Source organism: Anas platyrhynchos, chromosome 2 (assembly GCF_047663525.1).
Source record: "Anas platyrhynchos isolate ZD024472 breed Pekin duck chromosome 2, IASCAAS_PekinDuck_T2T, whole genome shotgun sequence".
Taxonomy (NCBI): domain Eukaryota; kingdom Metazoa; phylum Chordata; class Aves; order Anseriformes; family Anatidae; genus Anas; species Anas platyrhynchos.
This window is the reverse complement of record NC_092588.1, coordinates 54089408-54108786: the sequence shown is the minus strand read 5'-3', so window position 1 is coordinate 54108786 and position 19379 is coordinate 54089408. Positions and strand designations below refer to the sequence as shown.

Below are 19379 nucleotides of genomic sequence, written 5' to 3'. Positions count from 1 at the left end.
CAGGCTTGGACTAAGTCCCCAGTAATCAAATTCCTAATGCCATTAAATGTAAAGGAGATGCAGCCCCAGAGTCATCAGCGGCACTGCAGCCAGGAACTTGCCTCTAAGGTAGGGAACCGCCCTGGAATGTCCATGGGTACGCTTTAATAACTGAAATAGAACACGCTGCAGAGAAAAGGTTTGTGATACCGTTTTTCAAACAGTAATTAGAGATTTCACTGAGTGATAGAAATTCTACAAGACAGAGCCATGAACCAAGTTGCAGGCCAGCTACAACTCACCATCACCAGAACCTGTGTTTTTTTTGCAAGAACTAATACAACTACACGGAACAGCTTGTACCCCTCCAAAACCCCATGACCTTACAGAAATGCCACGTCACTTCACAAATAAGGTATTTGTCTGTCCCGGTTCAGTATCGTGACAGAGGTGTTACTGCCCTCTGCATGGTCTGCAGCTGCTGCACACCCACCTGGTGGCACAGGAGCCACTCACACTGCTCCCTGCTCTGAGAAACCCCACAAAGACACAGCCTCCCTTTTATGCTTCCCCTATCCAAGCTAAAGCTTGTTGCCTAATCCTCTTCTCAGAAAACCTGGACAGTGAACAATATTATAAAAAAAAAAAAAAGGTTTTTATTGTTTATCGAACACCAGACACCTCTCAAAGGGCTGCTACCTACCAACAATTACTACAATTACCTCACTGCGGACCCCGGCTAGCACCCAAAGGCAGTTAGCTGCTGCCCTCCGCATCGTTGCTCAGGCTCTCCGCAAGGTCAGCGAGCCCGGCTTTGCTCAGGGCACTGATCAGGTTCTCGGCTGTGGCGTGCGCGCCCTCCTGATCCTGCCAGGCCACCAGCAGCTGCTTGGCCCTCATCCGCACGTCTTCGCTGTCCGACTCGATCTGCCGGATGTCAGAATCCTTCATTTCCAGGTAGGGGGCCAGGGCCCTCCAGTGCTCCCCCAGCCTGCTGGCAAGGATCTCCATTTGGTCGCCTGTCAAAGCTTTGTCCCGTTGCACCTCTGGACCTGGAAAGGAAAAAAAAAAAAAAAACAACAATAAAAATCACAGCGAGACTCAGGGAGCGTCTCGAGTCGATGCTGCAAATAATTCCTCCTTGTCCTGCCCCATTTCGAGCCTCTCACTCACTCACAGCCTGAGATAACCCTGCCATTGAGCCTTTAACCTACCCAAAAACTCTGGCTTCTCACAGCTGTAGTGGGTTTCAAGAAGAACATCCCTTCCCTGTCTTCTTAAAACTCCCTTTTAAGTATCACCATGCTTGACTGCTACAAGATAAACAGTTAACGAGCCTCATGTTCCTGGTAGCAGTAGAGTGAACAGGGTATCAGCTTTAAGTGGTCAGTACTTTGAGGACATTTCTGTCATTCTGGCATTGAGATAAAAACACTCCATGCAGTGTTCTGCTGAGAAGCCAAGTGATCACACAACTGGGCTTACAAAGCTTTAACTTAAGACTATAAACATAGGTGGTAAACCAGAGCTTATTTCACACACTTTAAGAGGGAAAAAAAAACAAAAAAAAACCAAAAAAAACCAAAACAAAAAAAACCAACACCTTAAAGATTGAGTTACTTACACAAAGTCGTCATATTCCTAATTTTTAGCAAATAGCTCACCCTCACCCCACCTGAAGCATTAGTTGGCACAGACGGAGCTTCAGCTCCTTCTAGCACTTTCGGTCACAGTCATTAATTTGCACTAAAACTATTACGATGAGGGAAAGGACTAGAAAAGCATGAACAACAAAAGAAAAAGCCCGCAGAGCACTTCCACTGTTTCTAAGCAAAACGTGCAGACCACAGCTCTCCCCTCTTTGCTTTAAGACAGCAGAAGAGGGATTGAAACACACCCATAGGCGGCTTTCCAGTAGCAGAAAACCCCCAAGGCTCAGCAGCAGTGCGCAGTGTGCGGGTTCCACACCCCACCTATTCCCCTGCCCACGCTGGGTCCAAGAGGTAGCGCACGGAGCTACACCGCAGCAGGGAGAAGGTTCTGGGAGATGGGGGCGTGAGTGAGGATGGAGCAAGGCAATGGACATACACACGGGACAGGGAAGGACACCTGAGAGCACGACACACCAAAATTATGGCAAGAGACACACACGGAGGGGCTGGGTCATGGAGAGGAACAAGACATGATATTTGTCAGGAAGGTTTTGGTTCCTCTGTCACAGAGAAGCTTTTGCCTTCAAGACCAACAAATGCAGATGAAGTAATAATACCCAAAGTGGAACACAGCTGTTTCTGAAGGTCCTGTAACTACCTACCCCAGTGGGGTAGAGGCCTCTAAAGGGCAGAAAGAAGGAAGAGGGGCTGAGAAACACCTGGGATTTCTACCAAGCACTGTGCATCTTTGGGCTACAAACGCCTAGTAGCACTAAACACACACCAGGTAGCAAAAATGGCAGAGGCCCCTAATGAAAATGCTTATACCAGCTTCAGCAAGTTGGAACACTTTTGGCACTGCAGACCACGAGACTGGGAGGCTGCTACAGGTGTGCCCTGACAAGCTGCACTTTTCAGTATGAATGCGGGTACAAGTCAGAAGCACCAGGGCAACCGGGACTGGTGACCCTGAGCAGAAACTACAGTTAAACACAGCTTCCACTATATGCATCACGAGAAACTGTGAGAGGACTAAGAACATGCAAATCTTACTTTCATTGTTTTCCTTTAATAAAGCATCATTATCTTCCTCATCTTCATCTTCGCCTGTTTTTATTTCTTCTGAAGGAGGCTATAATGAGAGAACTAAATATCATTGGATGAATTTTGTGTTTCAAGAGAAATTCTACAGCTCTATGATGGTCCCTGGCATGTGTGTTAGAATGGAAAATCTGACATGATCCCATATGAGAATTAAAAATCTCCCCCAGTCTTCTGCATTCATAACACCAGTAACAACAAAACACAGTGTTAATTAAAAAACAAAACCCCAAAAAATAAACTAATGAAGCTATCAAATGACTTTACAGGATTCTCTCCAGTTCTTTCCACACTACCTACAAATGCAGCATAACATGCATAGCTTTATTACTTCCTTAAAAAAAATAAAAAATAATCTTCACTCATTTTATTCCTCACTCAGGAATTCATGTTTTCTGTATTTTCAGACTTTTTTTTTTTGTAGACTAGCTACAGGTGGCAAACAAGTAAACAATCAGCAGACTTTTCACTTCTTGATTTAGCTACTGATCAGACAAGATGAACAAAAGGCTCCCTTTTCTACATCTCAGTCGCAGGCCTTACCCATGCATTTGTTTCTTGCAGTAATATCTGGTCCAGGACCATAGCATCATCAGGAACACTGCATCAAGTTGTCTATTAAACTTCTCTTACCTCCCAGTATTAGTTCTAAAATTGCTTTTAGCATCTAGTTAATTCTGATGGCTAGACAATGAAAATGCTACACATTACAATCCAATTTTTAAATCACAGACAAGAAAGATCTCACATACAGAACCAAGGGTCTGTATCTGCACAAAATACCTGGGTTGCGTGCTAACTCAAAGGCTTAGAAAACATTCTCCTCCCCAACCATTCATCTCTCTTACCACTGTGTATAAAGCGATTGTATAAAGCGACCTGAAAGACCCCTAAAGCCCTTGCCTCGGATTTGTATTGCTGAACATACAAAGTGATAATGGATAAGATTTACAGCTCCATGAGGTCTTTTTTTCCTTTACATATTTTAAAAAACAGGGGCTGACCAAAGAGCCCTGCTAGATCTTGCTGCAACACCACAGTATCCTCAGCTGCACACGCTGCCCCTTTGCTAACCACAGCTACTGCTGCCACAAGCCATGCCACCAGCTTACACCTGCCGTAGAAGTGGTTTGCACTGCAACGCAGAACCCAAGTAGCTTGGTAGAAACATATTCCTATCTACCAACTCTGCAATGGTGAAGAAAAGCTTGGATTGTCACAGCTGTTCGGTCACAGAATACAAGCTCAGCAGTTAATGTTAGCCCAAGTTATCCAAAATTTACTATTACTGGAATCTTCACAGATTAAAGCAATTTTCCTTGCAATATTTCCTTCAGTGTACAAACTTTTTTCTTGTGTTTCTCCCCCCGTGTACCAAATGGACTGCAGAAAGAGACAAGCAGGAAGTCAAATGAATTCATTTATTATTATTATTATTATTATAGGATAATACCACTTACAGGCAGCTCCTTGGCTAATTTGATTACCATGTTTTCTAGATATTCTGGTAAACTCTTGAATTGTTGGTTCGTTGGCTGGAAGAAGTGGGGACTTCTGCGTGCTAGTAGTCGTAATGCTCTCCACCCATAGTTAGAATTGTTCACAGCCCTACAAAAAAAAAAAAAAGTTTGCTTGGTAACACTCTGTCATCTATAAAAGTACACAAAAAGATCTGAGTCATTTCCTAAGTAATATAATTCTGTCCAAATCTATATTTTTTGTGTATTACTTGAGTCCAGCACAGATGCACAGTAGTATAGAGAGAACGGGCGGTTTTCTTTAACAATCCAAACATGCAAGAGATCAAAACGAAGTGAAACAAAAAGATCTACGTACTTGTACTTATTTTCAACCATATTTTCAGGATCTGCCTGCTCAATAGCTTCTTCAAAAAACTCCTCCAGCGTTGGCATATATTCCCTAAAAAAATAAAATAAGGATCTTAATTCTATGCACATTCTACATAAAATAGCTGTTTTTCAGTTACTTCAGAAACATCTCTTTCTCCTCTCCATGCATCAGGAATCACAAGTTTTGGTTAAGCAGACGCTTACCTGAAAATCATGGCTAAATAGCTCGCCAACTTCACTAGAACCAGACTTGGCAAAATTCCTTTATTACAGAAACTACCTAATTATACGATCACCCTCTATTAGATGAGTGAACAATAGCAAAGAAAACTGTAAGAAGATTTCAAGACAGAGATGCATAGAATCAGCTTCTCTCAAGACACAGCACAATGGAATGCTCTATACGATCATCTTAAACACTTTCCTTATGCAACTTTGTAATAACTGTAATTTTGCCTAAAAGAGTGCTGGAAGTTAGCTTTAGACAATGACGTACTATTTCTTACCTACCTACTCTCAGATTTGCAAGCTTCCATGTTATCGGGACATAAGTTCCACAGGCGGGTCAGTTCCTCACTGAAAAAGAGGAGCACAAACACATGCTGAACTCCTTCATCCGATCATTCCACGTTCCATCTTTTGCCAAAGCCAGACACACAAAACAGTGCTACACAAATTCTCTTCCCAAAGCCTTTATAACAAAGAGCGTAATACAAATTTTGTGATACAAACGTATTAGGAATTACCCGAAGTGACATAAATAGAAGGGCGACGAAGCTGGTGAGGGGCCTGGAGAACAAGTCCTACAAGGAGCGGCTGAAGGAGCTGGGCTTGTTCAGCCTGGAGAAGAGGAGGCTCAGGGGCGACCTTATTGCTCTCTACAGATACCTTAAAGGAGGCTGTAGAGAGGTGGGGGTTGGCCTGTTCTCCCATGTGCCTGGTGACAGGACGAGGGGGAATGGGCTAAAGTTGCACCAGGGGAGTTTTAGGTTAGATGTTAGGAAGAACTTCTTTACTGAAAGGGTTGTTAGGCACTGGAACAGGCTGCCCAGGGAGGTGGTGGAGTCACCATCCCTGGAAGACTTTAAAAGACGTTTAGATGTAGAGCTTAGGGATATGGTTTAGTGGGGACTGTTAGTGTTAGGTCAGAGGTTGGACTCGATGATCTTGAGGTCTCTTCCAACCTAGAAATTCTGTGATTCTGTGAAATGTTATCTGATGTTACAAATTAGGAAAATAACTTTCTAAACTTCTACTTAAGTCTCTGGCTAATCTGTGGACAGAACATTTTGTTTTGATAAATGAAACAATTTATCATTTTCTTTTTCAGAAGGAACATTGAGCGCTCAGTGTTTAGTAACTCAGTACAAGATCTTGAGTCTCAAGAGGAGATCATAATTTCCACATGTAGGTTTGGCGAACAGTTACAAAACAGAGACTAGAATTTCTCCTAGAAATAAAGTGGAAAAATGTAGCACTTAGAATACTTCTTGATATGTTCTCTCCAATGAAAGTCCCACATTTTGCATATTACTTATCCCCATGGATAAAATACCAGTAGGTGTTATTTTAAAATCCATGGCATAGACACATGTTAAGCAAAAAAAAGAAAACAAAAGGATAAAAACTGATCCAACAAGTATAAAAACACTGATTTGCAGCCTATGACTTATGGACTATCTATAAGGGATCTATAAGAGATGACTAAGGAAAAACCCACTGCGAGTTTTAAACCAAGTTTTGCAGTTCCAAAGTGAGAAAGTTTGAAAAACACTCACTAAAAAACAATCAATGGCAAAAAAAAAAGAAACAACAAAACAAAAATCAACCACCAAAGTAACTGCCACCACAGAAACCCTCTAAAGAAAAAGAAAAGCAACAACAACAACAAACCGCGACGTACTTCCCCATAAGGATTTTTTTGTTTGGTCCTTTTCCTAGGAAGTCCTCAGGAGCTGGCCTCTTTCTTGCAGGCCTCATTGGCTTAGAATCAGGAGGCCTAAAGGAAAAAAAAAAACAAAACAGCTCTTTAATATCAAGTCAGTAATATTTAAGAAAACAAAACTAAGCCAATTCATTTCAGGTGGCTTTGAGTTAAATCACAGTGAAGGTATTCAGAAGGACTGAGATTCCCAGGGTGGAAAGGAGGGGGAAGAGGAGAGAGAACATAAAGCAGGGATAAGGAAAAGGATTTGCCAGACACCAAAATCAGTTCACTCACAAATTTAAAGGTTTATCAGAGTTCCAGTACAGAAAAAGAAGCAAATCACATTTATTCCAGCAGCACATACTAAGTGTGATCTACCCTGCTGCTGGGATCATCTGCACTACGATTGCAAGCTCTCCTTCCCCAGCTGCACCTGATTTCATGGGATCAGAGAATGGAGATCCCACATCACTGAGGTAAGGGTAAGACCTACCCAAGCTGAAACTCTGGCTGAGATCTAAAGAAGGAGACAGAACATTTATACAAGTCAGATTTAATAATTTTAATTAATTAATAATTAATTTAAGATTTAATCAAAGATTTAAGTCAGATTTAATAATTTTAATTAATTAATAATTTTACATTTTCTTTTCCAATAGTTATTTCTCTCTTCTTACCACCCCCCTCCCTTTTCTATAAATTGCTTGAAGCTAGGAAAAGATGGCTCCACCTGACCTTTGCATAAAAGAATTTGTGAAAAGGTAATGGCCCGTCTGCTGCTTACCACTAAGGGGCTGTGGCCAGTGGAGAGAACAGTCAAACACATATATAGAATCTCAGTTCATATTTGCCAATAGTTAGTAAATAATTACGCAGGAAATCTTTTGATGGCAATAGCCACTTAACTGTATTTTCCTTTCAGGTAAGTTATCGCCACCAAGTGGCAAACATCATAATAATTGCAGGTTTGCTACCCCATTAAAGCCATAATGCCAAAGGAATTGCTTTAAGAGGCAATCCCTACTGCTATACAGCAAAGTCAGGCACTGACTTCTTCATCACAGTGTCTGCCAAAGGCAGGAAGGGAGACAACGTGATCCCCAGCCACTGGATCCTTGGTATTAAGAGAACAAAATGCTGCCATGAGACAATGAGGAGTGCTCTCCTGAGACCCAGAGATGCATCACCACCTCTTCATTGGCATAACGAAGCCTTAAAACTTTTGGCAGAAATCTAAGAGCGTTCTGCACACGTGGAAGGGACATCCAACTATACAAATGTCTAGGTTGTGTGAATCATTGAGCTCATATACACTTCACATACATATTCAGAAGCTGAGCCATCATTTCAAATAAATGACAAATTTCTACTTTGAAAGAGATACCTTTCTTTCACAAAGCTTGGGCAGCCCTCATTTTTCCATGAGTTCCAGTTTTCTTCTGTATTTAATATATGCTGGAGAAACATAATATTCCATATTATCAGAGTCATAATTACCTTTAAAGTTGGCCCCACAAATATTAATTAAGCTATTGTAACTAAGGAAAAAACTTGGTTTTAGTGTATTTCAGCCACAAATTTGAAGGTCATCAGTATAATCTTAGGCAGTTGGTTTAGTTTATCCAAAAATAGTGCATCTCCTCTCTCCAATGACTACGAGAAAGGCTTGATTTCTCTTTCTCTGAGCAAAGAAAGAGATATAGCCAAAGGAAAATTAAAAACAGAAAGCAGTAAGATTGAAAAAAGGTTAAATTCCGTTTGTGTTTTATTTCCATGTCTCTGGGCATAGTACTCCTTCCTGCAAAGATATCTATAGTTTTAAATGATCTCATGTATGTATACATGCACAGGTATGACCATTTCCATTTTTCCCCAGTAGAAAGGAGAAAAGCACATTAATAAAAACATGGGAAAATGTGGCTAATAATAAAAGATGTTATGAGATCTCTTACTGAGATGAGATAAAAGGTCTCTCGGACGTTATGTTTATGTTCTAAGAGATGGCTTATTACTGATATGGCCCTTTTACTCCTTAGACACTCTAGAGAGACCTTGGTTCAGACATGCACCCAAGTTCTTACCTCTACCATTTTTGAGAATCTTTCCCCATCTGGCGGATTTTCTGAAAGAAGCTATGATTGGGAGAAAAAAAAAAGAAGTTAACTTTTAACATTATACTTTACAGAATATTTAGGAAAAAACAAACAAAATGGCTGTTACTGCTTCAAAGGTGGTTAATACACTATTACATGAGGTAACTACATTTTCTACGTAATTTTTACATAAGAATCTATGGTACCAACCTGGTAAACTGCCTTTGTAGTATCTTCAATCCAAAGAGATTGTTCATCTGTTAGAACATAGTTTGAACTGGAATTGAAAAAGAGAAATCATTAAATCATCTTTTTATTTTTTAATGTGAAGAGATGACTAAATATTGAAATAGTGCTGAGGACACACCCTTTACACTACGTGCTTTCTGTGCTTCCTAAGAGGTGTTGGAGGGGAGTTGCAGGAACTCTGAATATGCTCTGATCTGGTCCCATGGACTGAACATTTTTTGGTTTGTGGCTTTAATTTGATGTGCTTGTGGAAAATACTTCCAGGTTTAACTTCAGCCAGTAGAAAGTTCATTTGTGCGATTCAAGAACAGATCTTTATGTGGACCCAAAGCACAGCAAACGGACACAAAAAACAGACTTCAAAAGATCCGCTCCTAACCTTGGCTACAGCGCTACTGTAGACAAGCCATAGTAAAAGAATTAATCTACTGGCATTATATGGACACACATCTTGAGTACTGTAAAACATGAGTTCTATACAGCATAACCTAGAATTATAATGCAATTAGTAAGTAGAAGTGAAAAAGTAAAAAGTAGAAATAAATACAATACTTAGGATGTGGCTCATTTCCTTTCCACGAAGAGACCAGAATTGATTTGTGAACAAATTAGCGTTATACCATGCCATATATATATTACACCGTCCTTGCCCACTGATAAACGAGTGCTTTTAATGAACTGCTGAATGAATTGTCACTGAAATGATCAACTACCACCTCTACAGGGCTGAACTGCAGTTCAGGATACCTGAATTCTAGTCCTTCTCTGCCACTGGCTCACCTTGGTAAATAAATTATAGAACGAGGATAATAAAACTGATCTAGTTTGCAAAGTTCTCTGAGATCTGTTTGCAAAAGGCAGTATGTTACAGGTGAAAGCCTTAAATGTTAATCTTTACGTGCCCATATGGTTAATGGCACAGGAAAAGAACAAACAGGAACATTTTTCTTCAGCATAACACTGGAGTACTGAGTAGAAAAAGACAGGGCTTTGTTCTGTCCCATCGGTTTATAAAAGGAGTAGTCACCCTTGTTATCTCTTGCTGTTTTAGATGTAATTCTGCAGAGCTTTAGGAAGAAACAAATCAGCAAACAATGCCACATGCGGATGGCAAAGTTGATGATATATATGCCATCATTTTGAATCTGTAGGTATCCTGCACTACCTAATGGCCTGCTGCTAGAAGCACTCCTTCCCTCTCATGGCTGGCATGCACCTTAACCAACCTCTAGAGGTCTCTGCTTCTCTGAAATCCCACCCAACTCACCAACCTGACAGAAAACTGACTGTGCAAGACAAGCAGATATGTTTTTGCTGTCTTAGAAAACTGCACAAACTTGACACTAACAAACACTAGTGTCCCTGCAAGGGGAAGCAGAGAATCACACCAAGAGGAACACAGAAAGGCAGGAACGAGACCTCCCCTTTACTGCCGTAAAATAATTTCATCCACCTCTTATATTTACCAGTCCAGGGTTCCACAAGATTCACCAGAACCTTAGAATGAGTAGATGTAAGTGCTTTTAAAATGGTTCAGTTTAACTCAATCCATATTACCTTTTAAATTTGACCTGTCCCTTCAGATACTGAAAGAGTATTAGATACTGCAACAAGATGTGACGGCGAAAGTTACTGTCACTCAGCTGTAAATCCATCAACTAGACAAAAAAAAAAAAAAAGAATTACACATAGACTTTAAAGACATTAAACATGCATAACTGCAAAAAAAATCGACAAATATTTTCAGATAAACCAGACGGGGACAATTTTTACAAGAAGATGATGACGGCAAGTCATTACAAAAATCTCTATTCAGGATCACCTATACTTTAAAGACAGTGCTCCGCAAAGCTCCACAAGATCCGTGAAACTTCCATTCAGCACAATTTAGGAAAGACAGTTATCAAAACTTAATGTAACCCATCCCTTAGAATCACAAGGACCTGCTTGTAAAAGCAAACAGCGTATTTCTTAAGTTTTTCTTTTTTGAATTTTATCCTACTGGATTTCACAACATTCTGCCTAAGGAATCATTCACTTTGAAATGAACACGAATTTGGAACAACAAATATTCAAATTTTTCAGTAACTGAAGGACAGCTTACTACCTTTTCCTATGAACTAATGGCTACGTAAGGGTTTTGCTATCAAAAAAGTGTTTGCACTCATATCACCAGTGTACACTGGTACACTGCTTGATTTACACCTCACATGTTGCAACACGATTTGCATGATCTCTCATACAAAGACAGCACTGGAGAAGATTCTTTAAAGAAAAAGACCTTTCACTTGTGTATTTGTTAAGCAACCAGTTCAATATCATTTTAAAATTCTTGACACACAAATTGAAGGCTTATGAGCATGCATCTTTCTCCTCTCCCCCTTCCCAATTCCGGAAAGAGAAAACTTATTGTGCATTGTGACTAACTTTGTCACCTACTAACACTTGCCTGCAAAAGTTAAAGTTACAAGTTATTCCAAAATGAAGACAAAAGTGTTAGGATTCAATTCAATAGCATTTCATTTTTTAGTTAACTCTTAGCAGAGTTCAAAACGCTCAATATCATTTTCAAAGAGATTTTAAACAAGACTTAAGAAAAAGGAAATATGGTTAACACATCAGCCACGTTTTGAAAGCGTAAAGACAATAAAAAAGCAGCTCCATAAATATTTACTTTAATTTCCCTTTTTAAAATGAAAACAAATAAAAACATATTGAGTGAAATAAACAACAGCTTTCCTGCAGACTATTCCAGAAATAGTAGTCCCTGAATCTTCAACTAAACAGACAGAATCCAGAGAGAAGGAATAAAATGTAAGAACAGAAGAAATTTATCTTAATGCAGCAGTCAATGCAATGGGATTGTTGGAGAAACTGTGGAGACATTCCAAACCCAACTGGACATGGTACAGATCAAAACCTGCTTGAGCTGAGAGCTTTGAGCAGGGAGGCTGAATGAGATTATCTCCACAGGTGCCTTCAGACCTCAGCTACTCTTGATTCTGAGCAAACAGATCACGTACCTTTTCACTAGTTAGGAACTTTGCAAAATACACGTGTTCTCCGCCTGTTTTTAGTTCTTCTAGCTTTTTTCGGGAAGCCTGAGTGTCATCCAATTTGTAACTTTTGAAAACTGCCAAAACTTCTTCTGAGTACTATAAAACAAGAGTTATTTACCACATGAAGAAAAAAAATAAACTAAGAAAGCTTGTATTTAATTAGAGAACTATAATAGATTTAGTGCCAACCAAGTAAAATCGGTAGCAGACTTGCTATCAGCCAGTCAAAATAACACCTATTTGCCAGTGTACCAATGCACAGGGGATCTCTGAACATTATTTATGAGTCAAAGCATTATTTATCATTTCAGAATATCTACTCAACTGGAGTATTTAAATGTACTAATGACAAAATGCTATGGGTTGTGAATAGAGCACAATTGCTTTCTTGTTTAGATGTTATGAAGAAAAAAAAAGTATGTATCGTAATAGTGCTAACATCCAAACATCATCACATTTGTTCAGAATTATTACAAAAGGTACATAGGTGAAAGTTAAGTTTGCAGTGCCTGTCTTAAAATCAATTCAGCCTTCAAACTGCAATGAAGAAAATCTGTCAAAAAATTCATCTGAAAGACTTCAACCTGACCATCATTCTCTCAACCATGTTTTATTGTTATAATCTTTCTTTTTTTGAACTCTGAGGACAGACCTCGTTAACCAGATTTATATAAGGATGTCTGTAAAGATGTTACCTCGAAATTTCTACAATACAGGGAACAGACTTTTTTTTTTTTTTTTAAAGTGGGCTTTACTGTTAAAAAGTTAAAAAGTTTTTTACTGTTAAAAACTGAATGACCAAGTGTGAAAAAATGGGTAAAAGCTTTGCAGTAAATCATCCTCAACATTCAAAGTAAGCAAAATTGAAACAGGTGGCTGAAGTCAACAGCTGGTTCAAGTCATTGCTTCTACAAAGTGATCTGTTTCAGTAGAATCCTATCAATTTTAGGATTCTACTGGGATTAATATTCAAAAATAAACAATACTCAAAAGAAAGGCCTGCGATTAGGTAGAACTATTTAAAAAGCTCTGCTTGTTGCAACTAATAAATCACAAAAAAGGTACTTCTGATATTACTGAAACATATGAAGTGTTTCTGTAATTGACTTAAGTTTTACTAGAAGATTTACAGCGCATCTTAATATACTGTTTACTGTCAAAGGCTCACTTTAGAAACCAGCAAAATGCACTTCCTCACGTGTTCCTCATTTTCAATAGCATTAACAGTTGAACTGTTCCATTCTTTCTCAGTCACTCTTTTACTTACGTACATTTTTTTTCTTTCTTTTTGCTTAGGATGAATTGTTGAACGCATGAACTGAGATTACCTTAAGAAAAGTCTTCCATGAGACCTTCTCATAGCACTGCACAGGATTTCTAAAGTAATCTTGAAGTGACCAGAATTTTCTATACAGGTTATAATCTATTGGAATGGAACTGGAAAAAAATATATGGTTAAGAAAACACATACTGAAAGCACTATATTAAATTCAAGTCCACTCAGAAAGGTGCAATAAAGTCAATAGTGAGCCCTTATGGAAAAGTCTGTCATTTAAAACTTGTCCCTAAAAGAGTCTTCCATCCGGCCTACTGTTACTTTTTCCATCATAACAACACAAATGGTGGAGCAAAAGAGACCTACGAGTTTTACACTGCCTGGGGAATGAAGAAGAGCACAGTCCTTTTTCCTAAAAGTACACACAGCATGTGCTCATTATCCCTGAACACGTTTTACCAGAACAAGTTTTGTCAAGATAACTTGGGAGAACTGAGAAAGAATACCAGTAGTTTTCAGCGAGAGTATGTAACTTTTTCAAATAATCTGTAGACTTCTTCATACTTCTAGGCAATCTCCGTTTAAAAAACCTGCTTCCATTAAAACAAACAAACAAAAAAAACCTATCCAGTCACAAGGGGGCAAGAAATAAGTAGAATTCACAACATTTAAGGTTATTTTCCAAACTGTTATTTTCTTTCACTTTATAAAATTATGTTTCAATGTTTAGACTTGTTATAAGCTCACCAGCTTGTTGGGGCTTCATCATCTCCCATTTCACCTTCTTCTACCTCCATCCCTTCATCTCTCTCCTCTGAGTGCTAATAGGAAAAAATAATAAAGATCTCGTGTAAGTGCCACCATAATTTGTATACATTTTTCATGGTGTTCTTTAGTTTTATACCAATTATTGCACTTCAGATGCTTAGGCTGGTAATTTAACAGATCTCCAGTAAACACCCAAGTCCTTGTCTTAACACCATACACTACACTTTAAAATGGTAGCCTGACCTACACTGGAAAAAAAAACAAAAACAAAAAACAAACTCATAAGGAAAGCTCTGTTCTCTGTAGACTGTATGGAAAACTTTTTACAGTGACAGTTCTCCTCTCTCAGTCAAATCAAGATCCCTCTCCACCCGCAAGCCTACACAGTTTACTGTACCAAATAACACGCCCATTTCCAGAATCAGCCGGCTGGTCTGGAAGAGGGAGAACCAAATTATGAACGTACAGTTCTGAATGTAGAATGTGCACAGTAGCACGCTTCTGTACAAGCAATCTTAGGTGGTTACAGAATTGGTTTCAGCAGAATGAGTGAAAAATTACACAGGAATTCTTACCTTCTGTCCTAACGTGCTCTCATGTTCATTGGTATTGAAAACAGTGACATTTTCCAGGTTGAACTGACTCTGCAAGTTGAGTCCTGCAGAAAATAGAAGGTCAGTCCCAAAAGCTGTGAAGCTCATAAGTCTGTTAGTTCAGTTCGTTATTTATAAGATACTGCTATTAAATTCTCAGAAACAGCATTCAAAACCTGTGCTTGAAATCACAATAAATTAAAGCCACCTACAACACTAACAACAGAGACAAGAAATAAGATACAAAGTGCTTTTCTCCAACCGGATTTCATCTGCAACCTTCACAAGCTTAAAAGATGAAACCTATTTAGTCTTTGCCATGTGTTAGGTGTGATGAAATGGAAAAACCTTACCTGATTTTTCAGAAAGCGGAAATAACCTAGCCAAGAACAGCTGAATTCTTCCACAGAAGACTGTGTTTTGTGACTTTGATAGTCTTCTTAGGAGATCTAAATATTGCAAAAAGTACAGAATATCAGTATTTGTCCCTCTTTCAATTTCTTACATGCTAGACTTTAAGACTTGCTAATCACATCCCATGTAACTCATGAAAAGATGCTAAGGTTTGTAAATTTAAATGCCAGTAACTTCCTCAGATCAGCCACAGTTTTCCCAAATGTATTCTATTTATTCTCTGAATTCCTACAGTGGCAAGAAAAGATTAGTTCAAACAAATCCAAATCAAATACTGCCTCTGACTGGGGCCTTGTCATTGCTGAGAGATAAATACTTTTCAGATGTTCTTCTGTAAGTACCTCCACTGCTGAAGAGATTTCCCTACGGTCAGAATAACTTTTACATTAATCTGCAAGACTCATGAACATGCACTAAGATACGTGACCTGCTTTTATTACTTATTGAATGCATCTGATCAAATTATTAAACTCACTTTAATCTGCTCTTCCTTAATTCCCCACCACAACCTGTGAAAAACTAGAACTCACCATTGCACATTCGTAGCAAGTAATTTTTCCCTGCAGAATAAAACGTATTCTGAAACAGAGTAAAAAGTATTGAGATCATTAAGAGATAGCAAAAGTGTTTTTCAACAATTTTAATTAAATCACAAGCAAGTATAAGTCTTTCCTACTCTTAACTCTAAATTTCAGTTTTCCCTTAAATAAGAAACTGTTTTCACAAAAGGCCAACATAAAAAAAACAACCCCACAAATTTATTTCAAGAAAGCATAAACCACAACACTTAAATCCAGTTTCCCCCCCTCAAATGAAAAGGAAAAAAAAAACAAACAAATAAACCACTAAAAATCCCCACACATAACAATGAACTGTATGAGTGGGATCCTCTGTTTTTCCTGGACCACACTATTTTTTACACTCATTTCCCTTATCCTTCCGTGAATTATTTCTATACATACATAAAGAGCAACACACAAAAGATTTAGAGCATTCACAGTAATAGTAGTTTGGCAGTAAGAAAATGAGAGATGCTTAAATGAATGATAAGAAGCAGTTTGTGAATATACTGGGGAAGACTACATTATCTCCAATAGAACAGCCTTAATGTCTATGGGAAGAAGTCTAGGAAAGAAAAGAAGACAAGGAAAACAAAACATGCTTAATGCTACAACTCTAACACAGACAGATGCACAGACAATTAAAATCTGTTTATAAAAATGGTTTGGGTAGACAAAAGCTTTGGCATAACATACATTTTGGAAAAATACTTACTGATTTCCATGTAGCAACATTCTTCTCCACAAATGTGAAAATTTTGTCACACTGATCCAAAGGCAAGCAATCCAGAACATCTCCCAGAAGCACAAAAGGGGTTGATGCAGTGCAGATACCTATGAGGAACAGCGAGTGTTTTGTTCAGCAAATTTGAACTGGAATGCAGTAAGATGCATGGCATTTGATGGACATGTTCCCAAAGAAGCAAAAAAGTTCTCCTGGGTTTCTACATAGCCTAACAAAAAGCTTTGGCTGAAGTATGAACTCCCACTGAAGATATTTTTGTATGCATGTACACATGCAGATGAGAGCTTTGTATTAATGTGCAGAAAACACTAAACAAGAACTGTTTTAAAAATCTCAGAAGACTCAAACAGCTAGCCTTGCATCTCACAATTAAACTCCTTCAGACTTCTAAATCCATAGTTCTACTGCATACACATAAGAAGTCTGAGAGTCTTTTCCTCAAGCATGTATATCCACACTCTGCTCTGTACCTTGCTAATGTCTACATTCATTGTAATCATAGATCATGTTATTCTACAGTTGTTAAGACACATACGTAATTGAGCTATACTTAATAAAACAAGTATTTGATAGGTAACGTGAACAAGTAAATAAATGGAAGTATGTGAAAGACTCTTCAAAAGAGATTAGCACAATGATTTCTGACACAGAAGATGAAAGTTATCAAAACAGATTCAAGTATCTAAAAAACACCTGTGTCCTGACAGGTCAGTATGTGGGAGATGAGCAGAGACATTCAGTAGAACTCAAAAAAAGATTCCAACACAAAGGTCACACAGGTAACTGAGTTTAATTCTATTTCACTCCTCTCATGAAACAGAGTTAATCACTACCCTAAAAACCGCATATTATCAAAGCCAACTGCTGAATACAACTTACAAAAATCAAGGTATTAAAATCTGAAACAACCCTAAAGCCCCCCAAACTGCCAATAGATTTGAAAAAAGATGCTCACCTTCTGTGACTCCATTAATAGCAAGAGAAATAATTGCCAGGAGATTTTCACATGGAGCTTTATTTATCTAAGCAAAAAGAACAGTTTTAAACTTCTTTATTCTGACTTTAATATATTTAATGAAACCAAAATTCTTGTTTCCAAGCAGGGGTATTTATAACAGATATTGACATTGAAATTTCAACCTGTTACATCAGACCCATCAGTTAACTGTATACAGATTTAATGAATGAACAACACTTCTTGACCAGTTACAGCTTTTGAAGACCCTACAATATTTACTCTGCAGACTGTGTCATTCACCTCTGAATATAACTACCCTCCATTCCACCTACACTCAAGTAATACTAACAAAAACATCCTCTGTTTCCTTTTGTTTACCGTCAGGCAACTTTGTTACATGCTAGTAACAGATGACCCACTCCACCCTACTCTTGAAGTATAATGCAGAATAATCTGTATTTATGAACTCAAATTTTCAGACTGTTTTTTTTTAAATAACCAGTATTTCCCAATACTGCAATAAGCTGCTGTTAAACTAATATCCTAACTAGTGGATTAAAGTTGGATTTATACTAAAAAACATGCCTTAGCAGTTTGAAGTACTTACTATTTCTTCTTCTACAATAACTCTAAAAGCTTGATCCAAGGTACACTTCTTTTCATTTTCACTGCAAACGCAAACACCCCACATCAGTTAATAACGTTATTATTAGGAACACACAAAAAAGATCTGGAAACGGGCACCTTTTAAAGCCAGTGGCAGCCACTTACCTCCCAGGAATCTGGTTAAATGCGTTCAGCAGCGGTTTGATAGTTTTGTTATGCAGGGCCTCTCTGGTAGAAGACTATCAAAGTGTGAACAGACAAAAGTTACAAGGGCAGTATGAAGCTGGAATGGTACCAAGGTTGTTTCTGCCAGATCACTTTTGTTTTCTGCCACCTGATGGTCAGAAATGCGAGGGAACCGCGTGTACTGCACCCCGCGTACTGATTTACATGTAAACACACACCACGTAGCGACTTACCAAGGAGTCTTTGGAAACAAATCGGGTAAATAACACGAAATATGTAGCAAATTAGGCATGTGAGGTAGCAGATCACGCCTCACACCCGAGGGCTGCATGGTGGAAGCGAAGCACAAAGGGGCGCGCTGCGCTGTGCCCGCTGCTGCGCCTACCACACTCCCAAGCCCCCCACAGCCTCCCCCTCTCAGCAGGGGGATTTGGGGCGGTTTGGGATGGGGGTGCGAGCCCCACTCCCCGCTTTTCGCGGCGCCTTACGGGCACCTCAGCACCCAGCCGGGCCCTCCCCGCAGCCAGGCGCGGCCCCCCTCAGCACGGCCCAGCGCGAGATGGCGGCAGCCGCGCGTCCCCCCGGCCCCGTCCCCGTCTCCCCGGTGCCCCCCGGGCTGCTCACGGTGAAGCGGAGCCGCGCCTCGGGCAGGCTGAAGAGCGGCGGCGACATGGTTGGGCTCCGGCCCGCGGCGCTCCGCGATGACGCGATGGCGGCCGGGCGGCCGTTGGCGCTGAGGGCGGGCCGTTAGTGAGGCGCTGCTCCCCCCCCCCCCCAACGCCCTCATTGTGGAAAAAAAAAAAAAGCTGCTTTTTACCTACCCCGTGTTTTAATTTCTGTTTCTTTGGGTTGTGCAGGTGGAAGGGAAAGACCTGCGTCTAGCAGCTCCGAAGACCTTCGCCTCTTCTGCCTGCCAGTGTCAAATACAGCTCCCTATTTTAAAAATTTGTCCATCATTATTTCAGCAACAACACAACATTTATTTATTTATTTATTTTTATGCCCAGAAAATCAATATACTGTTCATACAGCGTATACAGCAATGTACTGTTCATACAGCATATAGCTCAGGAGGTCTTGACCTGGACGTGGAATTTAAGCGCTATTCCTGATGTAGCACATTACTGAAGTAACATGTTAGAACACACTGGCTTACACATCTTCTAAATGTCTCTCAGAAAATGTGAGTGTCTGGGAACGAAAGTGTCGCAGTTACTGAACTTTGATATTGTTTTGAACTTCGAGGGTGGTGAGGCGCTGGCACAGGCTGCCCAGAGAAGCTGTGGGTGCCCCATCCCTGGAGGTGTCCAAGGCCAGGCTGGATGGGGACCAGAGCAACCTGATTTAGTGGTTGGCGCCCCTG

At 39.6% G+C, this 19379-nt stretch overlaps 1 protein-coding gene across 2 annotated transcripts; it reads right to left on the bottom strand.

The window, feature by feature from the left end:
- Window positions 1-621: 621 nt before the first annotated feature.
- Window positions 622-18780, bottom strand: THOC1 (THO complex subunit 1). 2 transcript variants are annotated; one of them, XM_027451976.3, is made up of 22 exons: window positions 18641-18780; window positions 17996-18069; window positions 17832-17892; window positions 17222-17288; window positions 16237-16355; window positions 15492-15540; window positions 14901-14996; window positions 14530-14612; window positions 13934-14007; window positions 13239-13347; window positions 11875-12006; window positions 10409-10509; window positions 8813-8879; window positions 8591-8641; window positions 7894-7964; window positions 7003-7026; window positions 6486-6581; window positions 5093-5158; window positions 4569-4652; window positions 4193-4340; window positions 2685-2763; window positions 622-1031 (listed from the first exon to the last, which is right to left on the bottom strand). In XM_027451976.3, the coding sequence occupies exons 1-22, from the start codon at window positions 18686-18688 to the stop codon at window positions 736-738; spliced, it is 1995 nt and encodes a 664-aa protein (XP_027307777.1). In that variant the 5' UTR covers window positions 18689-18780; the 3' UTR covers window positions 622-735. The 2 variants fall into 2 exon arrangements, with proteins under 2 accessions (XP_027307777.1, XP_027307778.1); XM_027451977.3 differs by lacking the exon at window positions 7003-7026 and having other exon boundaries at window positions 18641-18779.
- Window positions 18781-19379: the final 599 nt, after the last annotated feature.

Excerpts from the sequence above, each read along its gene's own strand:
- THOC1 (XM_027451976.3), bottom strand. The coding sequence starts at position 18,688 with ATGTCGCCGCCGCTCTTCAGCCTGCCCGAGGCGCGGCTCCGCTTCACC. Across the intron at positions 7,965-8,590 it reads GATTCTCAAAAATGGTAGAG|CATATATTAAATACAGAAGA; the intron begins GTAAGAACTTGG and ends ATGTTTCTCCAG. Across the intron at positions 4,653-5,092 it reads GCTTGCAAATCTGAGAGTAG|GGAATATATGCCAACGCTGG; the intron begins GTAGGTAAGAAA and ends TTATTTTTTTAG.